At 38.2% G+C, this 17172-nt stretch overlaps 1 protein-coding gene across 9 annotated transcripts in view; it reads right to left on the minus strand.

The window, feature by feature from the left end:
• Nucleotides 1-17172, minus strand: part of ZNF644 (zinc finger protein 644) — a 75866-nt gene that overhangs the window by 14326 nt on the left and 44368 nt on the right. For 3 of the 9 annotated variants that reach the window (XR_014512313.1, XR_014512315.1, XM_083444819.1), the window contains 3 exons: nucleotides 6815-8851; nucleotides 5842-6388; nucleotides 5040-5642 (listed from right to left, as the gene is read on the minus strand). Coding sequence is in view for 6 of the 9 variants with exons in the window: in XM_083444819.1 (XP_083300945.1) it covers nucleotides 5040-5642; nucleotides 5842-6388; nucleotides 6815-8815 (3151 nt within the window). In the remaining 3 variants the exon portion in view is untranslated. Of the gene's footprint in view, nucleotides 1-2421; nucleotides 2545-5039; nucleotides 5643-5841; nucleotides 8852-15863; nucleotides 16001-17172 lie in introns of those variants that run through there. The other 6 variants (XM_083444817.1, XM_083444818.1, XR_014512314.1 and 3 more) reach the window with 4 other exon arrangements.

Consider the following 17172-nt stretch of genomic DNA (forward strand, 5'->3'; position numbering starts at 1 on the left):
TTGACCATTAGAGGAAAGGGCATGCTCGTGTTCTCCACAAGTCATTAAATAAACAAAGGCAGAGTAGTGAAAAATGCCAATGTCTTGACCAGAAGCTCATGTAGCCCTGGGAAAAACACTCCTTTCAGCTTCAGTGAGTTTGATAGTTGATAGTTTTTCTCCTATTCAAAAGTAAAATACAAAAGGTCCCATAGCAATTGTCACATATAAAAATAAAGGTCATTTATGCATACAATTATGCAACTAGGGCACAAAACTGAAAAATGCTCAAAGGAATTTATGGCCATGGCATTTCCTTCAAAAATATGTAACACTACGAAAAATACTAGTCCTAGGTATTAAAATTAAGCTGAAATGAAGAAAAATAATTACATAGTACAGCAATTAACATGACCTTTGAACACAGGGGCATTATATTTTTGTCACAGAAGAGTAACCATTTAATATATTTTCTTTCCCTAAAATGCAGCTTTTTCTCATCTAGGGAAACTGCTAACAGAAATAAGAGGAAACAATGAAATTTAAAGAAGTGGTGTCAAACTGAAGACGAACACCAGGATTTTGCTCTCAAATTCTCATAGGAAAATTGGTAGTAGAATTCTTCACTTGAATTGACAATACTAAATAGCCAGGCACAGTCTACAACTGAAAGGGATTTATTTCCAGATCACACACATAGAGTTAGGAGACAGCCGTTTATGATTTGCAAAGCATAAAAAATTGTGACAATATCCATTGCAGTCTCCAGGTTTGCAGATAAATTAAACATCTGTATGGAAATGTTGCAGGCTATTTATGTATTAACATTCCACCCCTTCAGTGTTGCCAGAGGGTAATTACACAATTAAACCTATGAAACTAAGCAATAAATTAAAAGTATTCCAATTCATTTTGAATGTGTATCCATTTGCAAGTGTTATGGCAAAGTATGACATTTACAATAACACAAGCCTGATATTAAGAACCTATCATACTTCTAAGGACTAGACAGTTTATGATTAAGTGCTTGATCATTTACAGTGTTTTTATAAGCCACCTCAGAGCCTAAGCCCTGTTACCACCCCATGAAGGGAGCAGGAACAGATCATGGACTGAGAACGCCCAGCCCCAACTCTTAAGCACTCCATTTCACTATAGCAGCCTTAATGGAAATCATATTGGTGCAGAAATTGGTCGTGGTGAGCATGATCTAGGGTTTGCTATTGGCCAGGAATTGAAAGCCAGCTTCAAACCCAATTTCAAATTCTGGTATAAAATGAGCCCCGGTTTGTGCTAACCACGGATAATGGCAGTCCCAACATAGCTTGGTTATGGGTTAGGAAAGGAGAGCACGCTTCCTTTATCACACTTAAGGATCACAACTTTATAGCCACGACAACTCAGCAGGCTTGAAGGCTAGGAGACAGATTAGAACACTATTTGGGTTGGCTGTTGAATGGAAATAGTAGCTATCACGCTACTTTGAGGACTAACTGGTATTTTAAGGCTTTGACTTAGAAATAGTGGTTTCCTTCAATATCATGCTTCCATGTAAGCCATTTGAGCCCCACTGAGGAATCTGATTTTTTCCTAAATTATGCTGGCCTTGGGTACCTGCACTTGAAAGGAAGGGATTGTTTATACACTGAAAGTCTGACTACCCTACAAGTAGTCTAATAACATCTCCTTTTGTTTGGACCAGCGGTCTTCAGCATTTTCAATCTGAGAATCCTCATGCATTTGTGGGACCCATTTCTTAAGTATTTGCATTGTGGCTGCAATCCACCTTAGATCAGACTGTGACTCAATAGTGGGACAGGGCCCATCAGTTGAAGACCACTGGTTTAGACTACTGCAGTTGGGTGGATCTGATTTATATAAAAGTCCCATCACTGTCAAAATTCAAGTACAGTATAAAGCACCAAATGGATACACAAAACACAGCAGCACTTTGTTGTTACTATTTCATTTTGTGGAAGACCAAAGTAAAAAAAAAAAGTAACTGATAATAAATATATGGGAGAAAATAAGAGTAGCTTTTGTTGAACATGATGTGCTGAAAATTGTACCACATATAATTGTCTATGTTTATCCGAGCTTGTTCTCAATTCACCTAACAAATAATTGGTGAAAATCTCCCTCATTTATAAAAGCAGCTCCTTTTGCATTTAGCCAGAAAACAAAAAGGCATTCCGCTCTCAACTGTTTGTACACATGAAAATAATGCTGGATCTAAAATGAACCAATGAAAATAAAAACCAGGCATGGGAAAAAATGGACATTAGCAACGTAAGTTTACAAGTTGCTAAAAGTTCTGTTTCTCAAATTCAACTTCTGTTTCAGAAAATTTTAAATGTCAACTGAATTAGCATATGAATCTGTCAAGTCTGATGAGGAAAACGTATACAGACAGACTTGATTTTACATCTGTAACAAACATACCTGTCCCAGTCAAAAGTCCAGCACTCTTCTTTCGTGCATAAGCGCGCAAATGGTTGGACAGGCTAACAGCACTTGTAAACGCCGTATTGCAATGCACACACGTTCTAAGCTTCACAGGCATACCTATCATTCAAAAGAAAACTATAATCCAGTTCTCTCTTTAAAAGTGAAACTCTCAAAAGCGTTTTGGAAAATTCTGTATTAAAACTTGCTTTTACGCAGGTTCACTACATCATCAACGTAATTATTTCATAAACTAGAAAGAGCCAAGCTCATGGCGATTACTTCTGCATGTGACATTTGGCATGAAACATGCTATTTTGTACAAAAAAAAATGGAAGGCATGATTTGAATTCCTAAGCTTCTTTGAATTATCACTTTCCTGCTTATCTTCACATTGCACAGATTATTTCCTAAACCCAAAATACAATTCTGCAATTTGAATAGCACAGTTTTGTTAAGACGTTTCAAGGCTTCTAATGTTCCCAATAAAGAGAATTATAAAATCTAGTTGACAAAGTGGTAATTAAAGTGTTTTACCCACAAGACTGTAAAAGGCTCAATACTAAATTAGGTTGCTGATGAAGGCTGGGAGGAAAAGGTGGTAAAACACACCACTGCACAGCTGTTAGACAAAACATTTTATTTGGTGCATTTTATCTTCATTACTCTGAATGCGCAATCAATAATGAAAGTTAATGATTTGTAGTTTTTGCTAAAATCTTTGTGCTAAATAAATGATCAACAAACATCGCAGGAAAGAACACACAGCCAAACCATACTACACTGTTTCAGACAAAGAAACCAATAAAAATGGTTTCTTCTCAACTTTACTTTCATAGAGGCACAAATTTTTCACTGTCCTCAGAAATATATTGTCTTAGACAACACATTCAACAAATTGGGAAAAGGTTTTTCATTTATTTGAAAGCTTTTTTATCAAAACAAGAATCCTGTCAGGTAATAATAAGAAGAACATTTATATGCCACCCATCTGGCTGGGTTGCCCCAGCCACTCTGGGCTGCTTCCAACACATGAAAAAACAAAAGTTTAGATTTACTGCAATATATCTTCTTTTACTGAAGAATAATTAGACACTAAACCTGGGTTTCATATACTTGAGAAAATATTAAAAAAACAGACTTAAAATTATTAAAGTTTAAATAACTGAAGTAGGAGAGTGAGTTAATTGTCAAATGCTATGTTAACCACAATTAGCTTAAGGGCTCTATTCATGTAACTATTAGTATTATGCAAGCAGCTTTTTTTTAGTGAAACCTAGAAGGTAGGCTACCTAACATTAAGTAGCTCATTACTTCCAAATTTAACAAGCTGTAGTTGAACAACATCTTCCAAGTTTATGTGAAGCTTGTCCAAGAAATAAACTTTATTGGGGGAGCTCCGATCTTAAAGGAAAGTTTCTCCCTCCCTCTCTCTCTCTCTCTCTATATATATATATAGTTAACTGATATTTTCAGTCCCTATGATCTATGGCCATGGTCACCTAAGGCAAAATTTGGTGTGCCTAACCAGACAAAAGTAGAAGAAAGAATTGGTGGCCTCATGTGCTGTACCTGTTGCCATATTAAGGAACCTCAGACTGCAGATAGATTCAAATATATGAATGCTTCCCCATGAAAAAAACCCTCACTTTTCCAGGGTTTTTATATGGCATTATTAACATTCAGTCCTTTACCTACAGTCCATAGCGGTACTACACAGCAACAGGTCGACCACATGGGTCTGCAAACCAAGTAATGCTCAGTGAACAAGACTTTTATCAATCACACCGTAATAATTTTAAGTACCAGCAAAACGATAAAAGGGTATAAGACAAGATCAAGCACTTTCATCGCAGAGCAGTTTACATAAATCGTTCACTCAAACTAGACTGAGAAAAGATAGCTGCAATAAGGTCTGTGCAGAGGTGTTGGAGGAGATGAGCAGAGCTTTCCGGAGCCATGACAGCCAAGACTGAAAGACACCTTTCAGAAGAGCATTCTAAAACTATGCTAGAATAGGGGGGGGGGGGGAGTAGTCTAAAGGAATAAAATTGTTGGCACAATTCCTAAGAGACGTATCTAAAACTTTTAAGGATTTTGTGTTGACGGCAACAGCTGTATTCAGGGTATGGCCATCACAGTTACTCTGACAGGGGATAAAATCTAGGCATAGATCAGACAACACACCACCCGGTTAACCAGTAAGTCGTGCATTCACTTACACCAGATAAAAGAACAATCCTAACACTATGAACCGATTATATATCTGCAACATTTACAGTCTAAGAAAGATCAAGGGGCTCTCCCAGATGTGTCTGCTATTTAAGTGATACCATATTTTGCTAAGTAGACGTTCTCGTTTCCTCTTTATATGCATCTTCAAGAGCCATTACAGAGCAAAAGCTACTCTTTTCAGAACTCAATTTGTATGCAGAAAACTAAGGCAATTTTAACGTTAAAACTAATTTCATTAATATTTCTCTGTCTAGAACCTTGCAAAGGGGAAAAACAGTCTCAAAGAAAATAATTACTTTTAGAATATTGGGGTGGCCGGGGGGGGGGGATTTATCTTGTAATGTATTTCCAAGTTATTAAAATTGTAACAAGCCTCTTACCTGACTGCATAGTCAAGTCCATTTTTTGTGGCTGATACATCAAAGGACTGTCTTCATCTAATGGAAGAACACATTTTTGAACAAACCTCTTTCTTGCAGTTTGATTATGGATCTTTTGAGGAGAGGTATCAGGGTTTCTTTCTTCTCCTAACCTCTTATTTTTCAAAAGTTCTATCAGTGTGACTGACTGGTTTTTTTTTTCATCATGTAGTACTGATTTTGCTTCATCACATTCATTGAGGAAACTCAGCCCTTCTTCCTCTGATGCAGATACAGATATATCTTCAGTCTTTAGGCCATTGCGGTATGCTTCAAGAGGTATAACATTTTGAGATAAAAACTCATTTGATGAAAGTTTCTGAGCGACAAACGGTCTGGGAATAATACGCCGACTGTTCAATGCCTTCAGGATTTTTTCATATTTTTCTTCATTTTGCATCATCTCATTCAGAACACAGATTGGAGATTTGTGTGCATCCCATTTGGTTTTGCCAAGCCTTTTCAGGTGTCCTCGAACATGATTAGATAATCCTATTTTAGTGTCAAACCAACCTCCACAGAGTTGGCATGTGTGTTCTGAAGAACTTTCTGATTTCTCAATAGCTAAAAAGAAAAATCATCCATTTATCAATTTGTCAGACACTAAGGACCCAACTTGCTTAAACCGTAGACATTAAAAGTTTCTACCTTGAATGGAAATAAAAGCTATTATGAGAGGCAGAATGTAGCATAGCCAGACCTACAACCACATTATTATACACCCCGCTCCCCCCTGCATAGGATAAGGAAAGAAAAATCTTACCTTTTCTAACGCGTTTAACAGGAGTTCCTGTTACAGTTCTTTTGAAATGCTGCATTTTGTCGCTTGTTGCTATCTGCTCAGGCGAGACAACATGACGGGCTTCATAACTTAACCCAGCTCTGTGAAGATGCCCACGGACATGATTAGACAATCCAACACCTGTTTCAAAAGTCGCTGGACAATATGGACAGTTTTTTTTCTCAAGCGATAAGTCAGTCCAATGGAAAACTGAGTTATGCTTTGGCAAGGTTGTGCCTATGTTTTCTAAATTATGAGGATCTTGAAAATCATGCAGGTAATTGCTACCTTCGCCATCTTCATAATACTCAAAATAAAATCCGTCATTTTGCTCATATCTAAGAGAGGATTTACCACCAGTTTCTTCTTCCATTTTACCTTTAAATAAAGGGAACAGGTTTACATGCTCCTGATTAATATCACTGTAAGAGTCATCCTCCACAGACCGTGTAGTGTAATCACACAGTTCAACATTATCCCATGAACTTTCATCCTCCGTTTCATAGCTGTCTTTTTTCCCAGCAAGTTTCTGCAAAACAACAACAGTCATTTTATGTAGAAAGTCTGGATAACTGTCCAAATCATCTCCTTTTACAGAGCCTTCACTTTTGGATCTTTTAACCAACCTTTTTACAGTTACATGCTTATCTTTATAGACTCCTGGTCTTTTTGCATCATAGTTAAGAGAATCCATAATAAATCTATGAGAATTATTTGAAGATAATAAAGGTAAGGACCTGACAGATCTTGCAGCTTCCCTTTTTAAGTGTAAAAGATAAGGGCTGCTAGATTTTTTAATCCTATTGCTTTCATGTTTGTATCTATATAAATAATTATTGCTAGCTCTGACGCTAGTCTTTTGCTTTCCTGAATGATGCAAATATTTAGGTTTTTGGCCAGTGCTATTTCTATTCAAAATAGGCTTGTCTGTAGAGCTATGACCATACACACTTACAGCTGACTGTGCAACGCTTTTCCGAGCCTTCTGTATCCTGGGGGGTCTCTTGTGAAGTTTTGCAAAGTTACTGGACTGGAATGCAGAGCCAAATGGTCTTTTTATATCTTGTTTTAAAACAGAGTTCTTTGGAAAGGCAGATGATTGTTTGATGAAATGTTTAGTCCTGCTACCAAAATCTAAAGGGTCTTCTATAATATGACCTTTTCTTTTTTCTAGTCTAAGTCGGCTACCAAAAGGGTCTAGGCATGATGTCGGATGCAGGTATTCCATGTGTTTTTTCAAAATGCTTCTGGCTGATGTAGTGAATGGACACATTTTGCACATATAGTCAGCTGATTTTTTGGATGATTCCATGAAGGAATCTTTCGCTAATGCCTTTTTCTGGGATTTTCTCTGAGCTATATCTGCAGTGATCATTGAACATTTCACCACTGCCCCATGAGCAATCCCTCGATGACATTCAAGTTCACTCTCTGTCACTGCCATAAAGTTACATTCTTCACAGCAGTAGTACCTTTTGTCCTTCTCATGGGTTTTAGCATGCTGCACAAAGGTTTTGGGACAATTGGTACCAAATACACATTGTGGACACTGTAACCGTGCACTCCTACCCTCGTCCTGAAGCTCTTTCAACTCACGAATTTCCTCCATCAGTTTCTGTCTTCGTTCCTGGTGAATTATCATATGTTTAAGAAGGGAATTGCGGTCTCGAAAGGTCCGACCACATTCCCTACATGCATAAGGCCTTGGGACATTTAAATGGCGAAAGTGGCTATTGCCATCCAAGTGATACATCATGTGCCTGTGCAGGTGCTTCTTTTCCCTAAAATTCACATTGCACTTTGTACAGGGATAAAATGAAGGCTCATCAGTACTGAAATTAGTTGGCGGTTCCAATTCATCTTGTTCACATTTGTTTAACAGAGTATTAGAAAGAAAAGTGCTAGTGTGAATAGGAGAAGTATCACCTGCACATTTATTACTGGGGTTATAAATCAACTGTTGGATGGCATCTACAACTTCCAATTCCTCATCTGTTGATTCAGGCTTCACTTTTGCTAAAGAAAATTTATGAGATTCTATCACTTGTAGAGTCTCACTCTGCTCCAAAAACTCAGTATCTAGCGATTCTGAATTGTCATGAGTATAATTTGATTCATTAAAACAGTCCTCAGTGTAACGTGTGATTTTGCTAACATCCATCTTTCTTTTCCTCCTTTTTGGTACGCCCACTTTAGGCTGGACTGGTGACTTCTCTACAGGCTCTTCATTTGTCATGAGAAATTCTATAAACTCTTTCTGTGGGTCCCAGTTTGCATCACTTTCAGTTCTGAAGTCACCTGTACCTGAGGATGTGGCTGTTAGTGATTTGCTACCGCCATCTTTTTCTAGCGAGCTTTTGCTATCCTCACACATGTCTACTTGGCTTACTAAAGTGCTATCTGGTTTTATGCTTTTTCGTATAGATGGCTGTGTGTCACAAGCAACTGAAGCAGAGGGAGGTAGATTTTTTATGGAATGTGTCAGGTTCTTAGCATGAGCTGCTTCAGGTAACAAAAACAAATGTTGGTGTGGACTTGAATTTTGGGTTGAAGTCTTTGTGGGAAGTTGGTGATCATGTGCCACCGTCCCAGCGGAGCAAGAATCTGCTTGATGGCCCACAGTTTGTGCAGTGGTTAATGAAATGCTGCCTTTCTTCATAATGGAAGTGGAGTGTGAAACTGGTCCATTAACAGCAGTTCCTGTAGGCAGAAGAAAGTTTTCACTTGAAACAGTAGGAGCACTAGAGTGTATAAATAGAGACGTTTGGCCTCCGCTTAAGGCTTTTTCAGACTTGTCCCTTGATAGCTCTTCAGGCAGAGTTAACGTATTTTTCTGAAATGATGTTTCACTCTCTTGTGATTTGAGAAGGCTGCTCTGCTTCTCAGAAATGAAGCTGCTGTCATCTAGCAGTCCTTTAGCACCAATGATCTGAGTATCGATCTCCGTTTCATCCATACTGCTGGTCTGCTCTGCCCATTAAGCACATTTATGCTAGAATAAAAGCAAAGAAATCCTTATTAGAACTTTTTTCTATGTATCTGAGATAGGCAGTTTTTATAATATATTAAAACATTTTTATGTTTAAATCTGGATCAGTTAAAAAGCATTTTAATTACTAAGCTGACCATTCACTGTAAGACCACTAATACACACACTATTAATTAAAGAAGCTAATTTCAGGGGAAATTATGCCAAATTTAAAAACTCAGTTTCAAGAGTCATGGAAATGTTATGTTACTTCTAATGAATACTGAAAAAACAACAATTTTTACAAGTCTCCTAAAGGAAAGCAGAAAAACGTATTATGTTAGATCCAGACATACAGCGGACTTGCCAAACTACATTGTGACTTATGCCATAACAATCTTTTAGCATGCCACAAAACTCTTGGTTATTACAAACTTGTATCTTGGCCCCATTGATTTCAATGGGTCTACTCTAAGGAAGCCTAATTTTTTATTCCCGCCACTAAATCAGAGACAGATCAAAGAAAACAGAATTCCAACTTTTTTGTTTTTAGCCTGATAAAAACCAATTTCTCTATCATGTTTTAAGTATAAATATAGTTGAAATCTTTATGTGTATGTTTTAGTGTTTCAGTACACATCCAGCACCTGCAGGCACACACTAGATTTGCTGAGGACCTACATGTGAAGTCCAGTGTTTGGGGGCTGAATATTCTGATTCTGTCCCTGATTTGATTTTTAAGTAAGGCTTTTTCGTGATTCCAAACCTGCCCCCAACTGAAAACGAGAGACAAGCTGCCTGAACTTTTAATTTTGGCTGTTCCTTATTTATCAGCATCCATTCCACCTTCTTCCAATGAGCTCAATGTGACATTCATTAGTCTCCTTTTCTGCATGTTATCCTCACAACAGCCCTGTGAGGCAGATCAGAGTGAGTGACAGTGACTGGCACATGGTCATACAGTGAGTTTCATGGCTGATTTTAACACTGGTTTCTCAGCTCCCAGTCCACTTAATATCACCCCACCTTATTCCATATTCTCCACTGTGGCCTACAGATTCTTAAAAGTCTTGCTGCATCATTTAGACACCAATTCCTGCATCTATCCTTTCCTCATGGTGCTGCATAAGGAACATCGCTTCACCCTGCTACATGCAAGTGTCATCTCTGCTTAACATGGCTCTCTGGTTCTCAACAATTGTGACTTAATTCATAGACATTTTTAGATAAAATATTCCAAGATAATAAGTACAGATCTCTCAATATATTTTAAGAGAGCGAAGTCAGCAAGGAGTCTAAACAATAAATTGTCTTGCTCCTCCTAACCTGCTTTCTAACCAATAAAATTGGCACAACAATTATCACACAATAAAGCGATACTTTAACGCTACTAAGGTTAAAGTTTCTCAGTTACTTAACAGACAAATCATTTATGGTTGGCAAAATCATCTTAACTCATTTTCCAAATACAAAAACATTTAAAGGTTGTTATAATATTGTTACAGCACTTAGCAGTCTTGCATCTGATTAAATTCAGGCCAATACTTTCAATTTATTTAAGTATTGAATAATCAATATTTCCATACTGATGAGGGGCTGAAAACAAAGTCAAATATTTAAGGATCTTGCACTGAAATATCTTGAAATTTATCTACACTCTAGTCTTCATTAAGCTTTATAAAGCTATACCTAAGTTTTAATAACTTTGCTTTTAATATTCATTGCATTTGTATATTAACAGGTTTACAAATGAATAAAAGTAGACTCCTCTAATAAATTGAACTAAATGTTATCACCCTAAAATGGTGATAATGCAGCACCCAGTAGGAACATCACATAGACAAAGGTTAAAAATGGGCATGAAAGTACTATTAAAAAGCAGTATAAAATGTTAGAGAAATGAAAGCAAAAGTCCAAGGTATCTTGAAAACTTAAGTACAGGAATTAAGTTTTAGATGTTTGGTGATGTTTATGCAGTAGAAAGATTTGTATTTTCTCCAACTTATTACACTCACAGAAGTAGACAAATGTATGCTCAGTCAATTTGAGAGTCTATATTAGCTTTTCTCAACAGGAAGCAACGTTGCTAACGAAGTGGTAAATTCAGTGTTAATGAGTGGCTTCACTGTTGCCACCTCTGAGGTAAAACCTTTCACGTTTCATGTTCTATCCATCTGTTCTGGTGTTAGGGGTTCAGAGAAAGAACAGACGCTTCCCATTTAAAGCAACTTTGTTGGTACCCCCTGAACAGCAGGGTGGTAAACTAAGAATATCATATTTGCTTGGAGACTGCAATTATCATTATCAGAAAGGTTTCAAGAGAACCTGAAGCAAGTCTGCATGAAATGTTGTTTCTCCTTATGCATATAAAAAGTATGACTTTTATAGACAATATTGTCTGAGGTTAATAACTAAACATAACCCTTTTGTCTAAACCACATAGAATTTTGTTCACAAGCAACGAGGCCTTTTCAACTGACTCAGATTTTTAATTTAAACGAACTTGTAGGAACAGAAAGATTTTAATATCAAAACAGATTTTATCTGTCAAAAGAATCCAGAATTTTTTTTTTTTTAACAGAGAGATGTTTTCCCATGTGCCAAAACCAAGTTAGTGCTGGATCACATGCAGTACAGCAAGCCCACAACTGACATGCGTTTAACTTGTGCACATTCAGTTTTACGTGCTTGGCAAAAAAAAATCTATAAAAATAAAAGGGGGCAGAATGAGGTGGGTGTCCAGGCTAAAACATTTTGACAATCCCAGCCACCCTTGAACCCAATGCGTTTTGACGATATGGGATTTTGGTTTAGACGGGAACCCCAAAACGTAACCCCAAATTAAGTTGCAGGCTTACTGCACATCCAATCTGCGGTCCATATAGGTCATGATAGTTCAGTTCATAGTCACTCAACCTAAATGGTTGAGAGGGCAAGCATAGATTGTGGAATTGACATGATGGACTTCATGGCGTTTATGACTTTTTCAGGACACTTCTGATGTCAAATAGTCTGCAGTATGGACTTTGGTACGAAATTAAAATTGTGATTGTAAAAGTCACAAACTGCCCTTTTAAATCCACACAAATTATGAATTTGGCTTCTTGGCCAAGGGTGCCTTTAGTTTAATTCTATTTTAACTCTAAAAACCCCCCAGTACTAAACAGTATTATTATCTGACAACTTGTAGAGCAAGAGAATAATGAAATACAGATTGATGGATTCACATTTAAAGGTGCACTCTGCATTAATGCAAGCTGTTGTTCAATATGAATATTAAATTAAGATTAATAAAGAATATTTGTGTGGAAAAACTCTGTTTGAGAAAATAAGAAATAATGAGATGCCAGCCGAAACAAGATTCTGTTACTAAATAGAAGAAATAAAGAAGTGAAGTTATGCAGACATTTCACGAAAGCCAGGAATGAGGTAGTATGCTATTGAACCCTATGTATCAAATTAGTCCTGCTGTGTGAAATGTGGCTTCATGTTGGTAAGATTGCATTAAAAAAAAAATCCACCAAACTCCTTTTATAAAGGTACAACTTGCTTGTTTTTCAAAATAGTAGAACTGACAGATGCTTATCTTTCCTTAGCAAGCATTTTATCTTAAAAAACCACAACTGAATCCATTAGAAATTTATAATACACTTTGGCTACAATCTTATATGACAACGCACCACATTAAAATGTTTTTTGTTTATCTCAGCGGAGGAAAGGAAAACACAAGTACAGTGGCGCCCCGCAAGACGAATGCCTCGGAAGACGAAAAACTCGCAAGACGAAAGAGTTTTCCGTTTTCTAAGTTGCTTCACAAGAGGGATTTCCCTATGGGCTTGCTTCGCAAGACGAAACGTCTTGCGCCTTTTTTTTTTTAAACCGCCAATGCATTCCTATGGGAAACCGTCAATACACATTGGTGCTTCGCAAGACGAAAAACCTCGTAGAACGAAAAAACTCGCAGAACGAATTAATTTCGTCTCTCGGGGCACCACTGTAAAGTCAGAAATAAAATACAGTAGGAAAGTGAAAGGGGAATAAGAGGGAACCAGAAAGCACCAGAAGCAATCAGTAAAAAAGAATATTTGAAAGTAGAAGAACTTAAGCTTAAGGAAAGGTCAAACATAAATGGGGGAAATGGATCTGATCCATCAGGCAAGAGAGAGAAATTGGAGGGCCTGCTTCCCAGAGTTCTTTGCTCTTCTGCCTCTGTCAAGTTATGAGGGATAATACCCAACCCATTCAGGTCATCAGCACATGCCTCAAATTGTCACGTCAATACATTTCAATATTATTTTCAGCCTGAAGGGAAATACATCTAGTAAAGATTTCTTTGAGCAAAGCATGCTTTCAGCCTACACTCTTCAGCTGTGTCCACCTTCATTGGCAAAAGGTTCTCCAATCCAGCAGAAGGAGGGCTCGCCAATTCCCCCTTCCCTCCTGCAGCCTCTTCCATCACCCCCCATGCCGTTCAAAGGGTTCCCTCAATCATCAGGAGCAGGGGTAGGCAAACTAATGCCCAGGGGCCGGATCCGGCCCAATCGCCTTCTAAATCTGGCCCGCAGACGGTCCGGGAATCCGCGTATTTTTACATGAGTAGAATGTGTGCTTTTATTTAAAATGCATCTCTGGGTTATTTGTGGGGCATAGGAATTCGTTCTTTTTCCCCCTTCAAAATATAGTCCGGCCCCCCACAAGGTCTGAGGGACAGTGGACCGGCCCCCTGCTGAAAACGTTTGCTGACCCCTGATCTAGAGCATATGGGGGGGGCTGCAAAGGAAAGCGGGGAGCAGCAAAAATCCAAGTTCCACTCATGGAAGCTTCTATTGGATTTGAGAGCCTTCCATCAACTTGGGTTCTTTTGCACTTTGAACACTGATAGGACGACACATTAAAGAGTAACTGTAACACCTGAGATGTGCTGAATATGTGCTAGCTTTCTATTCAAAATCCTAAAGAGAAGGTAGCTCCAACTACAAACCTAGATTTACTTCAGATTTCTATAACTGTAACACTACTCAGTGTTGCAATGCTTGAATAACCATTTCTCTATTTTCTCCTTTTCAAAACCTAAAAACAAACTTCTCTAAAATATCCTCGTTTTTTGCATAAACATTTTAATTTTTTTTGGGGGGGGGAGAACCCTTAATGAGTTCTGCAGCTATAGCTGCCTGTAGCCATATAATGTAAGCTTTAAGAAATGAAGCACAAAGGTCAGATCTGTCTTCAAGATGACAGATCATCACTTAACCGCCTCAGGCTAGTCTCATTGTCTCGGAAATCTCAAACATCAGTATTTTTGCAAACTATCAGCACTTGCTATAACACCCTTACTACACTACATCTTGAGGTTACTACAGAAGAAATGAGGTGATAATTGCATATTAACATAATTATTCCGTAATCCCCTCTGAGCAAACTTCCTAGGTCACTTCGTAATTCAGATTAGATTCAACCTTCCTGTCATATCTATGCTGCCCACTTTCTGTTCATTAAGAATTCTTTGTAACAAAATGCACTTAATTTTATTCTTTTATGTACATTATTAATTGTATTTATTACAAGTAGGTTAATATTCACTGAATACCTATTTCATAATGGCAACCTTTTCTGTGTAATATGGTTACACAAATGATAACAGTGTCCTCATTCAAATGCTAGCTCATTTAGCCACATAACCAAATTAAATGTTATGCTAGTTGCCCACTAGCAGTTACAGTTAAAGGTTTGTCATATTCAATTAGAAAGCACCATGGGTTGGATCCAAAGAACCATGAGCAGAATGAAAATAGCCACCAGCGCAGCTATGTAAATGCTTGTGCAAGTGCTAGCAAAAAAAGTTCATACAGTGCTGTAACAGGCAGGTTCTGTTATTGTTCTCATGCTTCCGTTGTTGTCCTCATACAATGCTCTAACATGAGCAGTACAAAAGCCCCTCCATAAACATAACACACCTGCTGCCTCTGTAAGGACCCCTTTGAATCCATGCCTACATTTAAAAAGGTCAAAATATAAATAGACCACAGGGAACCACCCAGCAGTACGCAAATCTGAATGTTACGCTAATGCTACCATGGGCCCAATTCAAATTCAACACTAACCCATGATTTTCTATCACACGAAGGAGCTTCAGTGGTTTAGTTTTACTTTTCTCATACAATGCACTAATATAAGGGATGAAGTAGCTCTTGAATGGGCAGAAGGTATGACACTTTCAGTCCTATTCAGACACAACAGTAATCTGTGCCTTAGTGTTATGAGAACCAAACTTGGACTCAGAAACAGTCACAAGGAAGAACTTGAAAGATTTCACTTCCATCTTAAATTAACTGTAAGTTGTCCAAACATGGACAAAATGCCCTTGATCTTATTAAATATGATTGGTTTAAGAAAACCAATTTCAGAGCACGGCTCAAGAAGCTGATTTGTGATGAAAGTGCACAGAGAGTGAAATAAAACTGTATTTTCATAATATAGTAAGACGAATTACTCACTTTCCTTTAGATCAGGGTGGCCAACTCCCAAGAGCCTGTGATCTACTCACAGAATTAAAAACTGGTGGTGAACTACCCCCGTTTTCAGGTGGTTCAGGGCAAAGTTGTTGAGCTTTTTTAAAGGGAGGAGAAAAGCCCCATTTTTGGGGAGTTCAAGGCTGTTGGCCATTTGGCCATTGTAGGAAGAAAGGGAAACAGACACTCACCAACAGATCGCTGAGGAGACAAACAGCCTCTCTGAGTAAACTCCATCTTCCATTTGGCAGATCGTGCAACAATGGAGGGTGGGGCAAGGGGGCGGGCCCAGATTCTAGTTTACCAACACTAGGGAAAGGGACCCAGCGATCGACCACGATCAACCTGTTGGACATCCCTGCTTTAGATCACTCACTACATTTGGCGTCAGGAATCAGTTGAACCAACAGGTTTACAGCACCCCTTTACGAACTTTCAATTCATTTTTTTCCCATCACGTAAAAGCTAACTTTTATGTGCACCCACCCCCTCCCCAATTCATATTTGTGATTTGCTGAGTGTCTTACTGATTTGCTTTGGGGGTCATTTTCACCCTAACTGCATCTGCAAATGCTTGTGTCCTCACCTCAGCAGGTGGCCAGGCTTAATGGCAGCTCTCAATCAAGAACCTTTAGATGACCCCTTCCCTCTGTTTACAGTAAGAGTTTTCCAAAATATGCAGTTGAGAGTTGCATCTGTCATCTTTATAATCAAGCAGCCCAACAGCTCTAAACCCGAGGCATGTCTGTCGCTAATTTTCTTTTCTTTTCAGCACCAGATCAACACCTGGTTGGTCTCTTAGGTCATTGTGACTTGTTGATTGTGATGCTGAACAATGTAGTACAACCACTCTGCTGTTTTAAAATTACTGATGTGTATTTGTGGGAGAGGGCTTATCCCTTCTCAAAATTGTTTTAATTATTAGGTGCCCCACCCTCAGATTGGCCTAAATGTTTTTAGTAAGTAAATCATAAAATTTAAGAATGGACCGTGGTTGAAAAAATCAGGACAATGGTTGAGTTACCAACACCAAATTTACAGGGTTCTGGATGGAAAGTAACAATTGCTAACATTTTAATTGTCCATAGGATTAGCTAAGAGAACCCAGACTATGGTTGGCACATCAAAAAGGAAGGAAGGAAGGAAGGAAGGAAGGAAGGAAGGAAGGAAGGAAGGAAGGAAGGAAGACCTAAGAAATTCCTTGCAAATTCTGAAGTCTCAGCAGCAAGCCATTACTCAATGGTGGGTTAAGTGCTTTGTATGTAGAAGGTCCCAGGTTGAGACCACAGCATTTTCAAGTAGGACTGGGGAAGATACCTGTTTGAAACCCTGGACAGCTGCTATGAATCTATGTAGACAATACCAACCTAAAGAGATCAACAGCATGACTTGGTTAAGCAGCTTTGTAAAATCGGACACTTTCTTCAAAACTGTATTTTATGGCTGATTTTAATTGTTGTTCACTACTTTAAGTGGTGCACAGGTACCAGAAGGTTGGGGTATATATGTATACAAAATAAATGAAGAAGCAGCAATCTCAGACCACAAACCTAAGCCTGAGATCACCCTATATTACACTGAAACTAAAGGTGGTGTGAATACCTGTAATGATACGCTTCCAAATATATAATCAAACAGCAACCAAAGTTCATTTCTCCAATCTATTAGACATTGCCTACTCAAATGCCTACACTGTTTGAAACTGCTTGGAAACGGAAACCACAGCGGAATGAACATCCCCAAATACCTCTCTCTTCCTTGCAGAACTTGAGTTCATCAAATCCTAACTGGAGTCTAGAAACACAGCCAACTGGTCTTGGACAAGTTGAGAGAAGA

The sequence above is a fragment of the Podarcis tiliguerta genome (genome assembly GCF_965153285.1).
Source record: "Podarcis tiliguerta genome assembly, chromosome: 6".
NCBI classification, from domain to species: domain Eukaryota; kingdom Metazoa; phylum Chordata; class Lepidosauria; order Squamata; family Lacertidae; genus Podarcis; species Podarcis tiliguerta.